Here is a 24,371-nt window from a genome sequence, read left to right as displayed (position 1 = left end):
CTCCCCACTAAGCCTCCTGTCTAGGATCCAGTGCTGAGGACCTTCAGCATGTCTTCCACTTCACGTTTCCTGCGCAACCATGGGTGAGGACACTCTATATGTTCCTACATCTCTGTGACCTCATCTTAGAGACAAAACCTCACCTACTTGCTCCTGGGCTTCAGAGGCCAACGGGAAAAAAGAGATGCAAGCTGAATTTCAGAACTACCCTCGTGGTCAATAAAGTACATAAACAAATGAGATGGGACCCCATTCTCCTCTGTAACTCTCTGTGATGGAGAGATGAGAGTTGGCTTGTTCTAAACCAGACAGACAAGGGATGCCCTTGGACAAGGGACACACCAACACACTGCAAGGGAAGGAAGAAGTGGCATTCTGAGGCTTTGGGGGTTTCTCTCAAGAGTGAGATTACGATGATGAAGGGACCTGCTTGGGCACAGTAGAGGAGTTAAGTGCAACCAGACACACTGACATCTGGCTTGTCCCTGCCCACTCACTCCCAAGTCACTCAGGCTTGAAACCTTGGTGCTGTTTTCACATACATTTCTCTTACTTAAGTATCTTTGATCAACCATCTCTTTCCATTTCCAATTGCACCCAGATTACACATGCCGTCACCACTGCAGGCCTGAATTTTTCCCCCATGCCCCGTGTTCATGGATCCAACAGATGTTTCATATTTCTTTTCTTGTCTTCTTTTAAGATGTTACAAATTTCTAACAGACTAACCTCTGAGACAGACTTGTTTCCACCTGTGTGACTGGTGCTCTTCTTTGGGTCCTTTGAGCAGAGGGTTATTTTTTCTTTGACTGCTTAAAAAAATATTAGTACCCACTATAGAATTTTTCACACAGCAGATGTTTATATGCAGGTTTGGAGTAAATACATCACTGCCATAGATGTAACCGCTTCTCATAATTAAATACTTGTCAGGGTTGCATGGGAATTCAGGGTTCTAAGCAGCTTCCAGTTTCAGACTTGTCCACTTATTAAAATCTAAAGAAATATCTGTTAAGAGTAATACAAACCCTTTTTGCTTTCAGTACAAAAACAGGGCTTAATAGAAACATGCCACTCAGGGCTGAGGAGACAAGCCAGTGATAGAGCATTTGCCTAGCATGTGTGGGCCTCTGGGTTTTATCCCAGCCACAGAAATAAGAATGCTACATAGACTTATGACAACATTGGCCTCCGTACTCTTTACTGGGGTGGCAGCCAACAAAGGGATCCAAATGCGAAGGCTGATGGTTGGCTTCAACTTCAGTTCCTGTCAGTGTGTTTCCAGGACTCCGTGGATTGCTTACTTCAGAGATAAGGTCAAAGGTCTACATGGGCGGCTCTTAATAAGTGTGGATGCCAAGGTGAATGACTTCCCGTCAGCCTCACACCATTATAGAACCAATGTATCTATAATTCTGACCTTTTGCCATCGTTGTCAGAGAATAAGAGAAATGGGGCCTGCTACTGGCCAGTGTACTCTGTCAGCTATTCATAGAAAAAGTCTGCTATTCCTGGAGCTGTACCAAGGCGTAGATATAGAAAAGGAAAAAAAATATATATATATATCACAGAACAGTCTAGAGGAAAAGTACAGGTGCTAAACAAACAAATTGGAAACAGAATTGAATGTTACAAAGGAATAAAAGCAAAAGGAGAAATGAGAATAGGAGGCAGCAGAGCAGTGGATCTGAACCTTCCTAACGCCGTGGCCCTTTAAACAGCTCCTTATGTTGTGGTGACCCCCAACCATAAAATTATTTTGCTGCTACTTCATAACTGTCATTTTGCTACTATTATATAAACCATAATGGAAATATCTGATATGTAACATCTCTTGTATGCAAATCCTGTGGAAAGCTTGTTTAGTTCCCTAGAGGGGTTGCAACCCACAGGTTGAGAACAACTGCGGAAGAGTCTAGAACACATCCTTCTCGTGGAGTGTCTGAGCCCCCTGAGCAGAGACATTTAAGCTAGGACATTAGTGGTGCAAAGGCACACAGGAGGGGCTGGAGTAGAAGGAAAAGCATCCCTGGCTAGGGGAACAGCCGTGTCAAGGACTCTGGCTAGGCAAGAACAAGCTCATTACTGGAGGGAGCCGGGGAGGTAAGTGGAGAGAGCTTGCTACTGAGTCCAAGTGAACAGTAACCTCTAGAGCTGTGTACCACGAAGGCCCTGGCAGGGAGAAAAGCTATGCTGACAGATGAGGGGCCTTCACAGAGCTGATGAGGAGTTACGGTGTGACCAGTTCAGTTGTTGTAAGTGCAAAGTGTTAGGCAAGACACTGGAGGCTTTAAAAAGCTTGGGCCTTTATGATGGGGGCATGACTCAAGAAATGGAGTATATAGCATTTTGGCTTCCTTCTACTTTGAGGATCTAGGGAATTTCATACATTCGAGCTTTCTTAGAAAGCTCTGATATTGTAAAATTCTGAGGAAAGTAAGACATCCACATTCCTAACATATATGGTCAACACTTCAAGAAAAGTCTTACCTACTTGGAAAAAAAAGTAACAGAAAAATTTGGGTTGTTGCAGCAGCAACTGAATTAACAAGATGCAGAATTTTAACATGCTTGGCCTTGTGGGAACAGCAGACGCCATGCTGACGAGCAACAGTCTTAGAAGATGAAGCATAGCTCATCATCCAATGGCAAAGGGGTGATCCCAAAATCCCCAGGGAGGAGAAGCCAGGTGAGGTGGTGATCTCCTACGTAAACATGCCAGCAGAAGCCACGCCAACCATGGTGACAAGGAGAGTGCCCTGGGCACTGGCTGTCTGTGTGCACGGGGCTTAGGATCCGCCCTGGACATCACGCCACAAGAAATAACAGTGGCAGGATGGAACCAAAAAGACAGGGAGAAAGCAAAAGACACAAGGGGATGAAGGCAGAGGGCAAAAACAAGAAGGGACGAAGGTTCTGGGCCATCTCAGCAGAGCCCACCCCTACCTACCTCTGCAACCATGGTACTTCAACAAAGAATGTTACAAATAATTTAGAAGGCTGTGGATATAGCTCAGTGATGTAGCTCAGTAACAGAGCGGTGCCCAGCATTTCCAGGCTCCTAGATTTGGTCCCTAGAGCTGTAAGAAAATAACAGTCTTCAACAAATAAAGAAGTGTGTGTTTGTGTGTGTGTGTGTGTGTGTGTGTGTGTGTGTGTGTGTGTGTGTGTGTGTGTGTGTGGTGTGTGTGTGTGTGGGGGGGGTCTGTGTTGAAGTACAGTAGGGTCCTTCAAGCATATAAAGACATCATCTTCATCAGAGCAGGTGTCATTACTTGTAAAAGTTCCCTAAAATGGAGCTCCTTAACTATTGGGGTTCCCTCATTGAAGGAGAGGTGAAGAAAGGGCATTGGACCCTTGCCTAAGGTTCCTGCCCCTCCCCCTGCAACTTCTGGCCATTTGTATACAATCTGATCTAATTCCCCGTGACCTCATGGGTCCTAGGAGTATGAGGGAATGCAGACTATGGCAGGTTACCTGAGGCAGTGGTGCAGGAAAGCTCCCGCTATGTACTTATGGATGTCCTTGTAGATGCCAGAGTGAGACTTGCTGCTGCTGCTGCTGCAGCTGCAGCGGGGTTACCCATGCTCCTGTAACTAACCTTGTTTTCCCACGTGAGACAAGGATGGGATTATACCTTGGCTTGTTGGCGGTGTTGCATAAGGAGAGAGCTGGTTGACAACTCCCCCCAGGGAAAGAGCTCCCACGGCATGCTCTCCTTCCATCTACTCCCCACCCCACCCCACCCTCCACATTCTTCCAACATACTTGCTAATACATTTGAGGATCACGGTATGATATACTGCTAGAAAAAGATATGTATTTCCAGAAAGAACCCATGGAATTATGTCAGTAGTAATTTAGGTATGAGTGTTTTAAATGTATAACAATGCAAAATTGTTAATACTGGGTCAAATGCAGCCGAAAAGCATTTAAATTGCTAATGGCAGTCCAGCTGTTAACTGAACCCAATTTTCACCGTTTCAAAGATAATTTAATTGCATATCTTCAAATCTAAAATAATCTGAATATAAAATGCACTTTAGAGGGATTAGTCTTTTATTCTTCTTTTTTTTTTAATTTCTTTTACCAATTTCCACAAATGGGATTTTCTCTTTTAAACACATTTCTTTATATACAGTCTATCTAAATATTTTCTATGATAAACCCTGTTATAATTACAGAGAAATCATCGATAGTTTGCTAGAGTTATATAGGGCAGGATGCACAGATTAAATCTAATAAGAACTTCAAAAAAATCTTTTATCATATGTTATATCCCAAGTGCAGTTTCCCCTCCTTTTCCTCCCCTAGTCTCTCCTCTGCCCCTGTTGCCCCTTTCCCCCCAGATGCTACGACCCCACCCCACCCCGTGTGCCCATACTGCCTCCCCTCAGAAAAGAGCACACCACCCAGGGACATCAACCAAACACAGCACAACAAACTACAATAATACCAGGCACATACCATCACACCAAGACTGCACAAGGCAACCTAGCAGGGAGAAAGGGTCTCACAAGGCAAAAGAGTCAGAGACACTCTCCACACCAACTGTTAAGATTTCCAAAAGAACACCAAGCTACTCACTCAGCCATACATAACATATATGCAGGTACAGGCCAGTAAGAAGAGCAGGCGACTAATAAGAGCATTTTTTATCACTCTGCACCTGTGAGAATCCAGACAGGAGCAGCTGGATGCCGATAGAACCAAGTGTGAAACAATCTGGAGCAGCGACACACATGAAAAGCACCAGGTCTTGGGGACACTAAAAAGATCGCATTACAAACCAGTCACACTGTGTGAATGCCAGGGTGGCATCGACTCTAGTTATCAGAAGAGAAATCCTTGTAATAAAATCTGAGGATTTCTTATAAATCAAATGGCAAACAACCAGCCACTTCCTTAAGGAGGATTATTTTAAGTTTTGCTCTTTAATACAGAACTGGAAATAATGCTAAAATAAGTTTCTGGAAAAAAAAAATCAAACTATATACTGTCATATTCTATCACACTTAAGGGGAATGAGAGCAGGCTAGGATAAACGTCATTACTATTCTTGTTTCTAGAGAATAGAAAGATATTTCTAAAAATATCCAAACTATGTTCATATTTTAAAAATAAATAACTGTACATGTTATTCCCTTGGCTATCACTCAAGGTAATCTTTTCATTTAAGAAAGGTTGATTCCTGTGTCTTTTTCCCTAAAATCTCTTACCAAAAATTAGGTTTTCTATCCAGTGGTTAGAACTGGTTGCTTAGATTCAAATTTACCTCTGCAGAGCCGTGGTGTTTCGGAGAAGATGTGCCTCCCGCTCAGTGTAGAGCCTGAGCATCCTGGGAGAGCTATGCTTCCAGTGACAGTGGCGGTGAAAACAGTGATGTGGAAGGCAGAGGCCAGTGTTGCCAGTGCAGTCTGTGGCAGCATGTGGTACCATTCAGCTACTAGAGAAGCTGAAACGGACACATCTGGAGGCTATGTAACTTGTTCAATGCCACATAGGTCAATAAAGCAGTTCTTCACAGCCTGGCCCACACAGACTTTTAATCACTGTTATTCATCTACTGCTTAAGAACACACAGCATCCGGACAATAGAAGCCCCACTCCTAGTAGTCTGCAATTATTACAAAGCTTGAGGGTAGACCAAGACCTCCGGTTATAGTGTGACATCTAAAGGATGCCAGGATAGATCAGGAATTGTATGGCTTTAGGAGGAGACCATAAGAAAAGTAGCTAAGCCGGGCATGGTGGTGCACGGCTTTAATCCTAGCATTTGAGTCCAGGACAGCCAAGCCTACACAGAGAAATCCTGTCTCAAAAATAAAATAAAATAAAATAAAACAAAAACAAAACAAAATAAAAACAAAGAAAACAATAGAAAGAAAAAAAGAAAAGTAGCTAAAAGTCAGATTGTGGTATCCAGATCCTGACCTGGGTACATACCACTGTTCCTCCTTCTTAATCTCTAAAGATCTACTCTAAAATGAAAATAATAATACCCATGTCAGAACAGTAAAATTACACAAAAATAATAAACATATGATGTGGGAGTAATGTTAGCCATAACTTTTATGGACTCCATGGAAACTAAGCAAAGCATTGGGCCAGAGTTTCCCCCATTTTTATTTTTCTGGGACCAAGTGGCCATCTAGATGGCGATCTGACCCTCAGCTAGTCGAGAACATCGCTGGCAAGAAAGGGGGTAGGGTGGTCCCTGCCTTGAATTCATAGGGGAAGAGGCATTACTGACCGAACCGATGGCGTTGGTTCCGTGACTTGTCGCTGCACACGGACGGCATGGGCACAGTTCTCTTGGCCACCGGGCTGGGTGGAGAGGGGAATGTCAGGGGACGTGTGGCTGATCTTCATGGAGGAGTCGGGGCAGGGCGTGGGTGGGTCTAGGAAGTCCTCGCTGTTCTCCTGCTCATTTGTTTCTGTGTCTGTGTAGTTAAGAGGCTCTTGGTTGTTGTCTTTGCTACCAGAAAACAGGCCTCGCTCTCGCCACGGAACCCAGCACAGTTTCCAAGACACGAAGAGAGAGACACCAAAGAGGGCAAGACCACAGGCGGTAACCACAAGGGTTAGCAGGCTCACAGAGATATCTGCAAAGAAGAAGAGGAAGAAGAAAAATTCAGCGCGATGTTGTCTCTCAGAGCCGCCCGCTGTGCAGTCCAGGCAGAACGACCATCTCATTCACTCGTTCTGAAGGACAGGCTGGGAGATGCTGAAGTGGGTACCTGACAATAAGGACTCAGACATACGCCAGAGGCTCCAAGAGCAAAGGGAGGAAAGACTACAATGCATGCAAGCTGGGGTTAGAGACAACAAACCACCATGTACTTAAGGAGACGCTGAGTGCCCCCTGCAAGTCAAACGAGACTCTAGCCGACAGGAAGCACCTATCATTAAAGTTTTCCGGGAAGGTAACTTTTGCCTGTCTTTTAAAAATCACCCTGTCATGTCAAAGAGCCATTCAATTTAGGAATTAAACCACATTTTCTTTCTGTGAAGGTTTTCAGGGTCTAAGTTCATGTGTTTAGTGAGCGTTGTAGCCTCATGAATACCTACCAATTAGGTCTTCAGAAGCCAGACACTGGCACAGTTTCAATTTCCCCAGTAGTATATCCTGGGGCATCTATTCAAAAACAAGAGTTTTTTTGTTTTGTTTTGTTTTTGTTTTTGTTTTTAGGTGAAACAAAACACAGGCAAGTAAAGTTGGAGAAATGTCAATATGTGATGCGTCTTCAAGCCACTTACCACAGCGAGGGCCATAGGGTAAGCTGCTGGAGGGGAGCTGTGCACAACAGAGCTATCCCACCTCACCCAAGACGTGCCGGTCCCAGGCTCCTTCACCCACTCCAGTCCATCACTGACTCGAATGCAGCTACAGGGAACATTTACCAGCAGCAGTTCAACAGACAGCAAGGGAGAAAGCACGGGCTTCAGTTGCCATTAGAAAATCCTAAACTGAAGCTGGTGCTGATGCCACCATGGAGGTCTGCAGCCATGCCATGAAGGGGCGAGGACAAGGCGGTACAGCAGGGAAAGGTGGAGACTGTATGTGGCCCACAGGACCATGGCCATGCAGTATTTTAAAGGTAGGACCACAGTACCACGGCCACACAGTATTCCATAGCTGGGACCACAGTACCACAGCTGCGCAGTATCCCATACCTATGCTCATATCTTTCAAGGCAGAATGCAGTCTCATCCAGGTTCCTGCCTCTAGACAGGGTCAGAGAGACTGAAGCATGCCTGACACCATTACTTTAAAGGATGGTCCTACATGTCCACTCTGTGTTCCAGAACCCCAAAACTCTCCCCAGGTTTTTCCTCTACTGGTCACTTTTAAAACCTGCAATGCTCCCACTAGAATATTCTGAATTTCCATTATGTGACAGACTACGATAGGCTTTGGAGACACAGTGGGAGGACGGACTTCATACCTTCGTAGGTTCACATTCTGGAGAAATCAAAAAAAAAAAAGTCAGTGCTCACAACTGTTCTGATTTGTGGCAAGTTATATTCCTGATATGACCTACACCACTCATCGACTGAATAAAGCTGACCAGCTACCAGGCACGTCTTTTACCATGACTTTGATTATTGTTTCGAAATGTTAATAGTTTCATCGTGGGAACTGTTCTTGAGAGGAACCAGCTGCCAGGCTGCTGGTGGATCAAATGGATACCCCATGCCTCCCAGCCAATTTGTGTTGTAGTCAAACAGTATAACACTTCTGCTTGTAACAGTGAGATTCCTGTTCTGGTGCTGTGATTGAGCTCAAACTCTCACTGAAACAAGGTAATCAATTTCCTAAAAAGAAAAGCATCATCACTAAGCAACACCAAGGAGCTTCTGGAATTGTTGTAGAAAAGCCAGCCAGTGCCAAACACTTAAGACAAACCAGTAAAGGGCCGCTAATCAAACCAAGAATGAAAACTCCCAGGCACAGGGCTGGGGATGTAGCTTCGATGGCAGAATGCCTGCCTGGTATGTGAGGTCCAGGACAAGATCTCCAGCACTGCATAGCTCATGGCGGCACATGCTTGCAATCCAGGATGGTAGAGGCAGGAGGATCAGGAGTTCAAAGTCCTCCCTGGCTACAGAGTGAGCTTAAGGATTGTTTGGTACGCCCCGCCCCACCCCCACCCCCGGGGGAAAAAAATCCCCAGGTAGAAAGATGGGGTAGTTTTGGGGGATGGGTAGGTTGTATAGCCAGTCGAGGCAAAGTAAAAGGTATTGGGCATCTTGCTTCATAGATCCCTAAGATAGGGAGGACACTTAAATCTCACTCAGAAAGGAAAATACAATAGACAGTGGAAGTGGTTGGAGAGAGGGACAAGGAAGAAGAGGGTGGTGATAAGACAGGGTGCAGGGGTGAGGGGATGGGGGGGTGGGAGGTAGCTACAGAGGGCTGCAGAGAGAAGAGAAACTGTGGGGGAGGGGATGTCTGTGACAAGCTGGAGACCTAAACCCTTCCAGACCTAAGTCTCTGGAAGGATATGGGGTGACTCAAGCTGAGACTCCTAGTAGCAGGGGGCACGGAATCTGAAGAGGGCACTCTCTAACTAGACAGGACTAGTGGAGGAAGGGAAACACTAACCCACCCGCAAAAACTTTGACCCAAAATTTACCCTGCCTACAAAATGTGCAAGGATAAAAATAGAGCAGAGATTGAAGGAATGCTCAACTAATGCCTGGTCCAAGCTGAGACCCTCCCCTACCCATGGGAGAGAGCCAACCCCCAACACAGACAAGGACACTCTGCTATACTTGCTGACAGGAGCCCATCATAGCTGTCTTCTGAGAGGCTCCACCTAGCAGTAGATTCAAACAGATGCTGAGACTCACAGCCAAGCATTGGGGAATGTATAGGAAGTCTTGTGGAAGTGTCAGGGGGAGGATAGGAGAACCCAGAGAGGACAGGAGCTCCACAAGAAGACCAACAGAGACAATGAGCCAGGGCCCAGGGGGACCTGCAGAGACTGAAGCATCCAACCAAAGACCATGCATGGACTGGACCTAAGCCCCTTCACAGATGCAGCCAATGGACAGCTTGGTCTTCATGTGGACCCCCCCAGTAAGGGGAGCATGGGCTGTCTCCAACATGGACCCTTTTTCCTGCTTTTCAATCACTCCTCCCCTGGCTGGGCTGCCTCTCCAAGCCATAGGGGAAGAGGATGAGCTCAGTCCTCATGAGACTTGATGTGCTGATGTTGGGGTGGGGGGGGGGGGGTGGGGTCCACTTTTCTGAGGAGTAGGAGACAGGGGAATGGATGAAGATAGAGAAAGGGAGGGACCGGGAGGAGATGAGAGAGGGGTTACAATCGGGATGTAAAGTGAATAAATAAATTAATTAATTTTTAAAAAGATTATTAACCCTGGATTATCCAGGGTAAACAAGACACAGGACGTAGGAATTTCGTGTGGTGCTGGAAGAATAGCTCAACAATGAAGATGTTTGTTTTGCAGTCATGAGGACAAGATTTTGGATCTCGACACACATATAAGAAGCCAGGCATCCTATACTCATCTCTCATCCAGTTCTGAGGGAGCCGAAATAGGAGTATCATTTGGGGGGCTTCCTTACTTGCTGAGAAAACATGATACCCAGGTTTGGGGAGAGACTGCCAGAAAGGAATAGATGGAGAGTAATAGAAGACATGACACCTTCTTCTGGTCTCTACACACATGCATATGCACATATGCATACATATTCACATAAGGGCACACACGTGCGCGCGCGCGCGCGCACACACACACACAAGATTAAAAATGAATTCAACATGACAGGCCAGGTATAGTGACACATGCATCTACTTTCTGGCCTCAGGAGGCAGAGGCAAAAGGAACATCATAGTTACATACTAGCCGGGTCTTTACGGCAGGTTTTGGGGCAGCCAAGGCTACATAGTGAAAAATACTGTGTATAACTAATTAAATAAATAAATAAATAAATCCCATGTGAGCCCTGAGCTCATTTGTCTTAGCACACAACCTCTCAGGATTCCCCTGGGCATAGACAACATGTCAAATAACACAAAGCCCGCACCCTCTTTCACTAGCAGTCATCTGGCCTCTGACCCAGTTCATAACATTTCCATCTTGCTGAATGAATTCTAGGCTATACTTTCCAAAAACCAGCTTGCTCAGAAGTCCAGTCATGGAGCGAGCACCATGAGAGGAGAAAGCTTGCCTCCCTAAACACTGAATGCCAAGCATTTCAGGGAATTCCTGGCATAGATATGGCCACTTGGTAATGATGAAACTCATCCGGGAAGCTCTGTAGCCGCTTGCTATGTAAACCCTGAATTATAGAAGGTAGGGCTGTGGCCCTAGAAGCCCTGGAGCTTGCTACAATCTTATGGATTCACAGCCTTATAGGGGCGTGTGTGTGTGTGTGTGTGTGTGTGTGTGTGTGTGTGTGTGTGTGTGTGTGTGTCGCACACACAGTCATTACAAACAGCAAGAGTAAATTTCTCATATTTACACAAAGACAACAGGTGAGGTTGCAGTGCTTCAGAACACCAGGCAGGATGTCAGAGAGCAGCGGTGGCCCGCGTGACCTCACCAGGCTCCAGTGTCCATTACATGTACTTTTCTCTCTTACCAAAGAGAAGGACGAATCTCTAACTCCACTCCCATCTCCTTCTAACTTGACCTTAGCAAAGGGCTGTGGGGCTAGAGTAGTCAGCACAGAATCAGAGAACTTTTTAAAGAGATAGTTTCTTTCTCAAGTTAGGGGGGTAGGTATATGGTAATTTGCTTTATAAGCTTTAACTTATAAATATGTTCATTACACATATTCATTGGCATTTGGGCATATTTTAAAGTAAAGATGGAAAATAATATTGGTAATAAAATATAATGAGATGAGTTTTCTAAAGAATAAGAATAGAATTGGTCCTTTTGTCCATGGGTCAAAAAAAAAAACAAAAAAACAAAAAAAAAACCAAAAAAAACAAAAACAAAACAAAACAAAACAAAAAACCTCGGATGATGGTTCGGGGCACGAAAGAGGCAAACCCTGCAGTTTTCTGAAGGCTGGAAGTGATACAGGCAAGGGGCTGTGTAAGCACGTGCAGTAAGATCTAGGTGGCATTTTCTCAAGGGTGGAGATACGAAATGCAAAGCCCTGCAACTTAACCACCACACATGGTGTACTGCAGTGGTGTGTCCCTGCACACCAGACAAATGTTGTAGCAAACACAGCATCCCAGCATACAAGTGTTAAAGGACAGCTACAAAAATGTAAAAAGTAGAAACTACTGTTAACTGAAGAAAAAAGCCAATTCATCTACGAGTTGTGTATGGACTGAGAAACAAGAGCCATTGTCATAGCTGCCGCTCTGTTGCTGGGTGAAACACAAAGCCTGTCACCGAGTGACACACCGTCTAATCTTCCACAAACAGATGAGCCTATGGGGCCACTCTCACCCGACCACCACAGGCCAGAAGGAACAATGAATGGAAGCAAACAGGAAGAACAGCACCGCAAAGGACACCAGCCTACCCGAGGCATCAGGATAAATGGCCCATGACGTGAACCAAGTTAAAGCAAGGGACAACCCATGTCTGTAATGAGATTTATGAGATAACAGTGTAAATTAAAAAGCGTGGATGAAGCAGTATCAGCAAAGAGGGCCCTGAGGGTCCCGTCAGACCTGGGAATAAAAGTAAGACAATTCCCCAAATAGAGCAATTCAGGAACACAACAGCTAAGGAACATGGTTGAAGGTAAACCTAAACCAGCAACAACAAAATCCTAACTCAGAAATATAAGCAACCATAGAGGGTATTTCGCCCTCAATATTTAAAACTACTGAAAGACTAAAACATAGAAAACGCAGGGCGGGGAAATATTTAAGTTCCTTAAAACTGAAGGACAAGTGGGTAGAGAGCCTCCCGGCATCTAGAATACAGTGCTATGATCTTAGATGCTTTTATTGTGAAATTTAAAAAATAGCTGGGTGTGGTGGTGCACGCCTTTAACTCCAGCACTTGGGAGGCAGAGGCAGGAGGGTCATGGTTAGTTCGAAGCCAGCCTGGTCTACAAAGTGACAGCCAAGGCTACACAGAGAAACCTTGTCTCGAAAAACTGAAGAAAAAAAAAAAAAGATAAGTTGAGATAAAAATAATAAAGACAGGGGAGTTGAAGAGATGACTCAGTGAGTAAACTTCCTGTTATGCATAAGGCCCTAAGTACGGAACCTCAACATACATGTAAAGGCTGCATGTGGTCATGTGCATCAGTATCCCTAACACTGAGGGGATGATGCAAGGACAGTCAGATCCCCAGAGCTTACTAGGCAGGGAGCTTGGTGGAATCAGTGCACACCAGGTCAGGAGAGAACCTGCCTCAAACATAAGGTGGAGAGCAATAGCAGAAGACAACCAACATCAGCCTATGGGCTACACACATGCACGCACGCACGCACGCACGCACGCACGCCACGCACGCACACACACTTATTGAAACACTAAGAAAGTAAACAACTAACATCAACCCATGGGCTATACGCATGCTAACACACACACACACACACATACACACACACACACACACACACATCAAAATACTAAGAAATTAGAACCATAATCAGATTTACAAGAAACTATATACAAGGAAATACATGACATTTCTGAAATATGAAATATTAAGTGTGTAAGGGGGTTCAAAAATACTTTTAAAACATGTCAGAGAGGCTACTTCCATGCATCCACGGCCCTTACGGATCAGCGTAAGAAATGAAAATGAAACATATATACAGAGAAATTTTCATTTAATGCAAGAGACCTGTAAAAGAAAACCACAGCACAGGAACTGGGCAACAGTCCAGAGAAGAGACAGCCCTGCCTGCAGCAGGGATTGGATTGAGCATACGGTATACTAGCCAGTTAGCAAATGTATAACACTGGAAATCTAGCAATACTGGGGGTTATTAGTAACTCATAAGCATGATCATTGTATTATGATTGTGTCGGAGGCAGGTGTGGAACCATTCTGGCCGATGCAAAGCCTGGAATTGGCTTCAAATTACAGACCAACAAGCGTTGGCTAGGATTTGATTACTGAGTTTTGACATGTGGACTTCATAATATCATTCTCTCTACTATTGAATGTTTGGCGAGTTCCTAAAGGAACATAAAAATGTAAAAATGCTTTGATGGAGGAAAATGTTCATCTGTGATTGTTAACCTTAGACATTCATATTTAATAGGCCTTGGAGGGGGTCCAAAATCTGTATTTTTAACAAGCATCTCAAATCTTAGATGACTTAGATACACATAGCTTACTGATCACAATGAGTGATTAACCCCTACATGTTAATTCCTCTGTGTGTGTGTGTGTGTGTGTGTGTGAGAGAGAGAGAAAGAGAGAGAGAGAGAGAGAGAGAGCGTGAGAGAGAGCGAGAGAGAGAGAGAGAGAGAGAGAGAGAGAGAGAGAGAGAGAGAGAGTGAGAGAGAGCGAGAGAGTGCTTTTAGAAGACACGATGCTTTCCTGACCCTAAGACGATTATGTCTTGAGGACCTAATACAGATAACACCAGGAAATTCTGTTAAGAAATCAGGCCACGAAGAACTTGAAGACATCACATGGTGCCTTGCAGGGTATGTGGTAACGTAATTAGATAAAGGAAATAGGCAAGACCAGACAGCTCTGATGATGAGATGTTAAGAGTTTCAGTGAACAGAGCCGAGGACATTCTGTAGTAGACTGAATCCTTAGCATCATATTTAATGTAAGAATTCCTTTATCAACATCCCTTTCATGCAGCTACATTTAACACTTCATTATATATATATATATTTCATGCAATGGACTTTTTTTTAATACTGTTACAGTTTAAAGAGATAATGTTACTGTGAGCCTAAAACTCTTCTCAAAGCAGTCTATTCCAACATAAGTGAAGAGGAGACAAGAGAAGAAGGGAGAATGTTGCTTTCAAACATCACAACCCTCTGGAGATACGCAGTGCAGAGGAACTCTCCTCTGCACCTCAGTAGGCTCCAGGGCATCTTCGGAACAGCACCCTGGAGAAGACACATGAAATAGATTCCAGGTTAAAATTAAATGCCTTGATGTTAAAATGATTGAACTTGTCTAGAAAATGCAATCATGCAAAGGCACTGCTGTGTAATTACATAGTAGACACCACAGCACAGCAGTTAGGAGCACACTTGCAAGTCACCGTCCAGATATGCGCCTCTGAAGTGGGTGTGGCAGCATACTCCTGTAAGCCCAGCACTTGGGAAGCCGAGGCAGGAGAATCAGAAGTTCAAGGCCACCCTTCACCACACAGCAAATTCAAGGGCAGTCTGAGCTGCGCGAGACCCGGACTCAAAGCAGCAACAACAAAAGTTATTTCCATCTCAACACTGTTTTATAACCTTTGGTTAAGTTCTCTTTACCTTCATTTGTCATAGTAATATTGTTGGTCTCTCCATCTTGGAGTTGTCTGTACTGAGTACTCAGACAATTCCTCGTGCTGGGGATGGGGGGTGGGGGGTGTGGGGGGAGCGGGGCAGGGGGATAAGAGTGCTGTGTAAGCAATGGGACTCGAGTTAAAATCCCCAATATCCATGTAAAAAATTCTGGATATGGCTACAGCTGGGATTGTAGAAACCCAGTTTCAGGAAACAGAGAAATGTGGATCTCAGGAGCTCAGTGGCCAGCCAATCTATCCACAACAGTGAGCTTCAGGCTCAGTGAGAGACCCTGTCTTAAAGGAAAAAGGCAGAGAGTGATAAAAGACACCCTGCTCTAGCCTACACACACACACACACACACACACACACACACACACACACACACACACACCATACACAAACACAGCCAACATTCTTTTTTAAAAGGAAAGTTAGTAGTGCTAAATCAGTATAGATTATTTTTTCTAGATATGTCTCAAGGTGGCTCCGTGTTCAGACCTATTATTGCCACCAGTGAGTGATCACTGCAGTTAAACAGTAAGGACTTTATGAGGTGGTCCAGCTACCAAGACACACTGAGAGCCCGGTCAGTAGCTAGTGATTGTTGAGGACCACAGAGGCGCTTCCCTCACACGACTGATATATGTTAAGGACTAAACCAGAAGAGTAAAAGAAAACCAGCCCTTGTTCTTAAAAAAAAACTACTTGCCAGGAGAATTCCTGTAGTAGTAGCACCAGTTCAAGGCATTCCTAGATGCTGCAAGTCAGGATATGGAACCAAACCTGGGATTTAGAGATGACTCCCCCAAACACTAAGGCAGAAGTTGGTATCTAGAAATGAAAGTGATGGAACTGTGCAGCGGGTGGGTCCTGCATCGGGTGGGTCCTGCATCGGGTGGGTCCTGCAGCGGGTGGGTCCTGCAGCAGGTGGGTCCTGCAGCGGGTGGGTCCTGCATCAGGTGGGTCCTGCATCAGGTGGGTCCTGCATCGGGTGGGTCCTGCAGCAGGTGGGTACTGCAGAGGTCTGACACGGGTGCTTAAAAAGATCTACGAATGGACTGTTAGGGTGATTCTGATGACAACTGAGAAAAAGATTGCTGTTCAAAGGCTCTTCTTGCTGAATCCCTAGGTGACATGACCAGACTGCCGGCAGACCCACGGAGGTAAAGACTTTTCTCATGATGTCTCTGATGGCCGTGAGGATGGTCCTTGTGTGGTGTAAAGAATGTAAGATGGCTTTGTGGAGGACAGAACTTGCAAACAACAAAATGAGATATTTAGCTCTGGCTATTTCTAAGTAAAGCATCGAAGGCATGGCTCTTCCTGGCTAAAGGGTAAGAGAAATAATAGAAATCGCCTGAAGACAAAGTTACTAAGCAAAGAGAAGCTACAACTTCAAGATTTGGAACATTCTTGTTTAAGGTAACGTCTCTATCCTTTGAGAATTCCACACAATGTATTTTGGTTATATTCATCCCCTTCTCCCAACTCCTCCCTCACCTCCTTACCCACTCAACTTCATCTTTCTCACTCTCACACTCTCTTCTTGTAAACCCATAAAGTCCAGTTTGTGTTGGCCAACTCCCCCTAGGAATGGTGTCTGCTTTGGAGTGTGGCTGAGACACTGGGTGCCACTCCATTGAAGGAAACCGCCTTTGATTTTCCCAACAGCACTCACACTGCAATAGTTCATAAGATTGGGAGGGACTTCATGGCCACCTATCTTCCTCCATGCTGGGATTTTTGTCTGGCTGGAGCTTGTGTAGGCCTTGTGACTGCTATCACAATCACTGTGGGTTCACACGGGCATTATGCTGCCCTGTTGTGGTCTGGAAAACACTCTTTAAGTCATCTACCACCTCTGGCTCTTAGTGACCTTTTAACGCCCTCAGACCCCTGAGACTTGAGGGTAACGGTATAGACATCCCATTTAGGAATGAGCATTCCAGTGTCTCTTATTCTCTGTACACTGAACAGTTGTAGGTGTCTAGATTAATTACTATTTACTGTGATAAAAAGTTTCTTTGCTGAGGATTGAGAGATGCAAGTCACTAGGGGTCATTTTATGTCTACCTAGCAGAATAATAATAGCAGGGTTTATTTAGCCACAGGTTCTTAGCCTCACTCGGTGTCAGGTACTGATTCCGTCTTGTGGAGAGGACCTTAAATCAAATGAAAAAGCGACTGGCTGCTCCCTTAACATTTGTGCCACTGTTGTACACAGTGACTGCCAGGACGGTAGTTATTGGAGAACACTGGGTCCACAGCTGGGCGGGGCAGCTGGGAGTGTACACACCATCATTAGTGAATGATAGCCAGTCGGGATGAAGCCTAGATTTGGACAATTCTTAGTCTTTCCACGTGGCAGAAAATAAGAAAGCATGTTGAGGACACAGTGGGTGCGGCTAAGCAAGCCATGAACAAGGAATTAGTAGATTGAAGAGTCACAGACTAAGACAGAAGGCAGACGAGATGAGAAGAAATGATGGGACAAGACCACAGAGTTAGTCTTATGGGGCCAGGGAAGGATGGCTCTGGAGAAGACAAAGATGGCTAAGCCAAACCTCAGCGTTCAAGATGGGAGTCAAAATCTTGCTTTTGATAAGTCAAATGGCCTCCACCCAGAGACACATGGGTAAGGGGGGAGCTGGAAGAACCCCGGGAATACAAGGCACGCTTAGCAAAACTGGGGAAAAGGTTTCATGTGCCCAGAAGAGACGGATACCCCTGGGGCTTCCTGCATACCCAGACCTTAGCACAGTATGCCTGAAGGAAAGAAAATCTAACCAAAGCAGATTCTCTGTGAATCTTAACATCTCATGGAGTTTTACCTTGTAGTTTGTGCTTAGCTGGGATTTGATGCCTTTTCTTCTCTGTCTCCTCCTTTTGGAACGGACGTCTCTGTGCTATATTGTGCTGCACTGTGCTTTCCTACCCTATTTTTGTTCTATCACTACATTTTGGAGCCTTATGATGCTTGGTTTCATTGGTTCACAACAGCAAGGGCCGTGCGCCTCGGAGTGAGTTACCACCTGAGTCCTACCTGTAAATGATTAAGCAACAGGTAGATGACATTCTGCATTTTTAGACTTCAGAATTAACACCCAAATAGGTTGAAAATTGGGGGCTTTGGAAATGCAATAAATGTGCTTTGCAAGTGAGAAGGATATGAATTATAGAAGACCAGAAATGTAATACCATAGGCCACATGGTTCTCTCTTCTCAAAATTCATATACCATCCCAAGTGGGGCAGGGGGGTGGGCAGGAAGCAGGTGGATTAGGAATTCAAAGTCATCTTTGGTTACACAGAAACTTCAAATCAGCCTGAGCCATGGAAGACCCTATTGCAAAAACAAAAAACAAAAATAAAAAAGAATCTATGTATTAAAATCCTAACTCCAATCGTAATGGTGATGGTACCAGAGGGTGTAGCCTTTGAAGATGTGAAGATTAGTCCCCTCGTAACAGAATACTCTGCACCCCATCCCCCAAAACACACACAGAGAGAGGTTCCTCCCTCCTTTCATCTATAAGACAGCCATTTGTGGACAAGGAAGCAGACCCTCACCACACACCAACCCTGCAGGCTCTCTGGTCTAGGGCTTCTGGGCCTAGAACTGAGGGGCATTGTGGTTCATCATGAATAACCTACCAGTCTGTTGTTTTCTGCTACAGCACTCTAGACTGACTAAGACCAATAAGCCAAGTCCTACACATACCCACTTCTCAAATAAGAGCAAATCCAGGTCATCTGATTATGTTTTTAAAAGATCACCAGGAGAAAATAACGGCCAGGGCTTCCTACTGTGGCTGTGCAGGTTGTACGGTGTGTCTTAGTTACTGATCTTTTGTTGTGACGAGACACCATGAACAAGGCAACTTATAGAAGAAATCCTTTAATTGGGGGGCTTGCTTACAGTTTCAGAGAGCAAATCATGGTGGGGGCTGTGGAGTCAGGTAAATCTACGGCGGTCATGGTGTGGACTGTGGAGTCAGGCAGGCGTGAGGCTAGAGCGTTAGGTGACAGCTCACGTCTGATCCACAAGCAGGAGGCACAGAGCAAGAGACTGGGGCCTGGAGGAGGCTTTGGGAACCTCAAAGCCCACCCCCCAGTGACAGGCCTTCTCTAAACAGGCGGCATCAGAATCCTTCCTCAACAGTCTGCCAACTGGGAACCAAGCATTCAAACCCCCCACACACAGGTGGCCAGGAAAGAGCTTTCATATTTAAGAAACCTAGACCTGGCCTTGCACCATTTATGCACCACTGTGACCACGGCTAAGTCTTTGCCTCGCTACGGTGTCTGCATCTGTCCTAAAGGACCTGGGCATGACTCTCACACATTAAGTGGGTCTTGTGAAACCTGACAGCTGACCTTGAGCTCAAAGGACCGTCGCTATCCAGGGCGCAAGTCATCATAATAGTTCCCATTACAACCAGAAGTCAGAGTGCTATCCAAGTGGAGGCTACAATTTATGGCCATTCCTGCTTTTTATTCCTGCAGCAGACATGAGATTCTCTTAGCACTGGCTCACGGTGAAAATTGCAAGGATTAAGGAGCATTAACGAGGGCCTACGGGGGGCCCATTATTAAGGTACTAAGCCAGGTAAACAGCACACAGCTGCCTTAACTCTAAGAAGCCCGTGAGGAAAATGGCTTAGAACATGGACTCAGGCAAATGGCGTCAACTGCTTTTGCCCTCCCTCCTGTTATTAATGCAGAGCATGGTCTATCTGTAACCAGACCAGGTCCACAGAGTCTTTCCTTAGAAGGCTGCCCAAATGATTGTGCCTGTGTAGCTAAGCAGTTGGCCTAAAATTAGCACAGGGAGACATGTTCTTTTGCACCTTTAATTTGCAAAGTGTTGTTTCATGGGTGTGACCAGCTCTTCCTCACACTGACATTGCCGCCTCTGCCTCGGCCAAATGGGGCTACACATGGGCTGCGGCTGCAGGCACTTGTGGCTGGACTGCAGCACCTGTGTTTGTAATGCCTCGCTCCCAAAGCCTGCTGTCCTACTGTCTGTAACAAGAAGGCTTGGCCACCAAGGTCTTTCCCTTTTGTGTTTCTACCCTGTTTGTACTTGCTTTAGACATTATTTGGCTGGGGTGTGGTGTGTGTGTGTGTGGGGGGGCTCTACTTATAACACCTTAGCCCCTCACCTAGTTGGAAGGAAATGCTTGTAGAATCTACAATAACTCCTTCATTTCTGCTTCTGAGTTTTTTGAGACGGAGTCTAGATGAGACGTTCTGGCTGGCATAGGACTATGTAGTTAGGCCCCGTCACTGAACTCACAACCCATCCACCTACCTCTGCTGGGATTGCAGATTTGCACCGCCATGCCCAATTCCTATGTTGTGTGCATACTGGGAATCTGGCCCATGTAGAACAAACAGAAACATTCAGCTGGGCTAGACTTATTGATATGTAGATGATCCGAGACAGAAGGGGACATCTGCCTGAGGGCTGGGGAGGAAGCATCTTGAAACACAATTTAAGAACAGGTGGTGACAAAAGGACAGGCTGAAGGGGTCAACAGCCTTCCTTGGTGTGTCCCCAGGAAGGTGCAGGCCCACCCCTGCCCACCAGTGTCCTAGAACGCTAATGGTGAGGAGCGAGCATGTACCCAGAGGCGGGATATGCAGCTGTCACTCAGCAACTGCTGGCTGCCTCCAATAGCATACAGCTATTCCTCACTTCTCCGCCCCTGGGGAGAAGGTCCTCTTCGCCTGGCTGCACACCTGTCCCTGCACAGCAGCTCACCACAGCGCTTCCATTCTGTTCCCTGACATTTCTTTGAAGTTGGGGCCTTCTGCGTTGGTGCAATAATTCATAGCTCCCACTGGACCTTTTCCCAAGCTTTTTCAGTCAGGATCCTCTGCTAGGCCGGAATCGGCTCTCGCTTTGATCCAATTTTTGTTCAAATCTCTCATCTACACTGGGAAACAAGATCAAAAGGTTGCTGACAAGCACCGTTCCAAACTAGTATTTAGAAGCATCTCATAAACTGAAGTCTGCCGAGGGAATGCTTCCCCTCTTTGGATCTGCCTGAGGACCGAAGCTTCCCTAAACGAACACGACCACTTCTCTCAGCCTTTCGCCACTCAGCAAGCGAGAGGATGGCTTGCTCAGAAAGCTCAGACTCAGTCCTGCCTTCAGCTTCTATCTGGCACCTGCCTACCTGCACAGGGCACGGCGTGGCCCTGCGGTGTTTGTTTTCGTTTTAGATTCCAGAATTAAGCATTCTTTCCCTTTGGGTCCTTCTTCAGACCCAGGTGGACACTTTCCGAGCAGAGACTTGCCTCAAGGCATCTGGCGTGGCTGAGAGTACACTATGTCCTTGCTTTCCGCTGGCTGGGGCTCTGCTGGTGTGTCTGGACAACCCACAGCTTCTGTTAGTATGAATGGAGCGCCATGGGACGGGGAGTTAGGAGGAAACAATGTGGAGATTGAATGTGGGCTTGACTTAAACTCCTTCAGAGCTTCCTAATTCTTGGAAGAGCAGCCCCTGGTGAGTCCCGGGGCCCTGGGAGACCAGGAGCCAATGGATTTTACGCGTAAGTAACTGAAGGCTATTCAGGCTTTAGCTGCCTCACAGTTCTGGTCGCCAAATATTGTGTTCTTTCAAAGTACAAACTTAAAAACACATCCTATAATCACGTGACTCCTCATTTGTACATGGCGTTCTTTCTATTCAAAGGCCCTCTTGTAACAGCTGCTAAGGAAACCCTGTCCTCACACTTCAATGGGAGACACTGGAAATTCCACCATCACTATCACACAGACCTCCACTCTCCTCACAGCTTCCAGTCATCCCAGCCTGACCCCTCTAAACTGCATCCCAGGCTCCCCATGCCTTTTGCTCCAGTTAGCTTTAGCCAACAGGAAGTCCTAATGGGAAACTAGACGGCTGGGGGAAGAGGCCAGCTAAGATATTCACCCCCTCAGCTGCCTTCTTCTTGCCATCATGTCATGTGTGTCCTGCCGCCTTAGCCATAGCTCTTGTAGGTTCTGCTCTATACACAGGCGTGACAGCTCCGGAGAACTCATTATCCCTCAGTGGGTCCCTTGATTCCCGACCTTAACACTGCAGAGTCCTCATACTAAGCTTCCCACAAATTACCCAGTTTGATCACGCTGCCAGCGTCTACCAAGACCCAGACTATTTCACTGAAGAACTGGCTATTTTCTATCCGGGGCCCTAGCACCAGCCACCTAGATAACATCAAGGAAGCTGTATTCTATCTCGAGAGCCCTACCACACCAGACAAAGCATACTCAGATGGAAGAGCCTTCCAGGCCTCATCTTCTCAAACAAGAGTGAAAATTTCCATTTCTAACATATCTCTACACCCCAGCATGGCATCAGTTCACAAGACACGCTCTTGTTTGATAGGTGATAAAATTATAAGCTGTACAGAATTTCTACTTTGTAGCTATTCTTACTCCATTAAAAATGTGTCTATGGGAAAGAAACTTCAAAAAATTCTGTACAAGTTTGACTATATATATATATATCCATCATTACGATCACCTGTTCAGATTGGAGATGGTGATATATGCCCAAAACCCCACAGTCAGCTGGGAGGCGGAGAGAGTAAGATTGCAAGTCTGAGGACAGCCAGGGCTTTGTAGCAAGTTCACAGCCAGACTAGGCCACATGAGCCTCCATCTGCAACAATAAATTTACTCATTCTCATGACTGGAAATGATACAACAATTCACTCTTTGCCAGATGCTTAATGCTTCGTGTAGCAATAACCCGAGGGCCATGGGCCATGGAGATGGAGATAATTTCTTAAACCTAGTTCGCAACGCACTATGCGAATCATCTCTCAAGAAGATGCTATGTTACTGGAGGTACTGTGACGTCTTCAGAAGATGCTAGAGGAATGATATCTTCAGCGGAAGCCTTTATGGACAGCAGATGTCTTCCAAGAGCCTTGTTTCCGTGGTCAAGACTCGCCTTGGAAGAACTAGCCCTCAGAGATTTCCCAGAGGCTAAGGGCAGGAGATTCCTTTCACATTGCTCTGCACTTTCCCCATTTGGCTTTAACCCTAGTGCACGGCTACCAGCTAGACAACATCCCAACCTGACCCTTCCAGTGTGGCCTCCAGCCATACTTGTAGGTTATGGAGCTGCCTGTGCCAGAAGCAGACATGGCCCACTGATAACTGGTTACAAGCTGTGTATTTCATTACCACCTTTTCTCCATAAATGGCACGATGTGAAATCAGTCTCCCTTTAGCCATATTTAATGCTACTGAAATGCAGGCAGTATCTTTCCAATCACTCATTTTCCTAGCAGTATTACTAAGTGAGTGACCACGATAAGATGAAGAAATATAGCAACTGTTGTAAGGAGCACCAAGCAGGAAAAGAAGAAATGGCTAAGATTTCAATACTATTCCTGAGACTAACGGGAAGGTACAAGGATGCCAGCTATTCTCACAATGTTCTTGCAAGGTCTGCCCTCGATGAGGTGCAGGCATTCCACATAACAGGCAGTGGGCAGAACTTTAGCTGTAAGCCGACATTGACAGTGTCACTTAAGACAGTTTCACACTCTCATGTCCTTTTATATCAGGTAGTATTTTCTACATTTAAAATAATTACATAACATACAATACATAACATACATAACATACAATGTGGCATCTAAATATCTTAAAGCCCACAGGTTGGTGGCATTATAAACAGTCCCTGCTCCTATGATTATCCCACACTGGATCTCCATACTCCTTAACTGAGCTCCTTTAAGCACTGTAGCTTCTGATATTACTAGAAGACACAACCTCCCAGCAAACTCCCGTTTCCTCTGGCTCTGACAGTCTTTCCTTCCCCTCTTCCACAATGTTCTCTGGGAGTAAGTATGGGAGTGTTTTAAACATGTATCCTTTGGGAATGGGCCTCCATTTGAAATAACGGGAAGACATGGACTTGTTTGTTTGCAAAGTACTGGGATAGAATATGTCGGTGACAGTTTAAGAAACATAAGATTCTTCCCATACAAGAAAGCAACAGCCAAAGACAGAGTCAATGCAATCATAGCAATATGCTCAACTCTAGAGAGCCTCTAACTGAAAACTCTGGATGCAAGCAACTGAATTCTTCAACTGGTGCAAGAGTGAGGACATAAACTCTTCCCATTTCTATGGGCTCAACACATGTCATAGCTTGGTAATGAATAACAAAATCACAATCCTGTGACAGATTAGCTCAGATTCCAATTGAATGGGAAAACTCCTCACTGTGCATGTGTATGTGTACACAGTCTATTGTCAGTCTATTGCAGTATGGGGAGGATTAGTAAGAAGCTAAAATTAGGCAAGGCTAAATAAATATGATTGCTTTGTGAAGACTCACAGGAGTGAACTGAAGCCTGCCCCCTTCCACTCATTAAAAAGAAAAAAACCCTGTACATATATAT

At 45.4% G+C, this 24,371-nt stretch overlaps 1 protein-coding gene across 2 annotated transcripts in view; it reads right to left on the bottom strand.

The window, feature by feature from the left end:
• The window catches only part of Syt9 (synaptotagmin 9), a 178,689-nt gene that overhangs the window by 123,735 nt on the left and 30,583 nt on the right, over window positions 1-24,371 (bottom strand). For both annotated transcript variants that reach the window (XR_007830934.1, XM_051149171.1), the window contains exon 2: window positions 6,254-6,605. Coding sequence is in view for 1 of the 2 variants with exons in the window: in XM_051149171.1 (XP_051005128.1) it covers window positions 6,254-6,605 (352 nt within the window). In the remaining variant the exon portion in view is untranslated. The remainder of the gene's footprint in view (window positions 1-6,253; window positions 6,606-24,371) is intronic.

Source organism: Acomys russatus, chromosome 7, assembly GCF_903995435.1.
Source record: "Acomys russatus chromosome 7, mAcoRus1.1, whole genome shotgun sequence".
Taxonomy (NCBI): domain Eukaryota; kingdom Metazoa; phylum Chordata; class Mammalia; order Rodentia; family Muridae; genus Acomys; species Acomys russatus.
The sequence above is the reverse complement of the archived record's forward strand: the minus strand, read 5'-3'. Positions and strand labels throughout refer to the sequence as shown.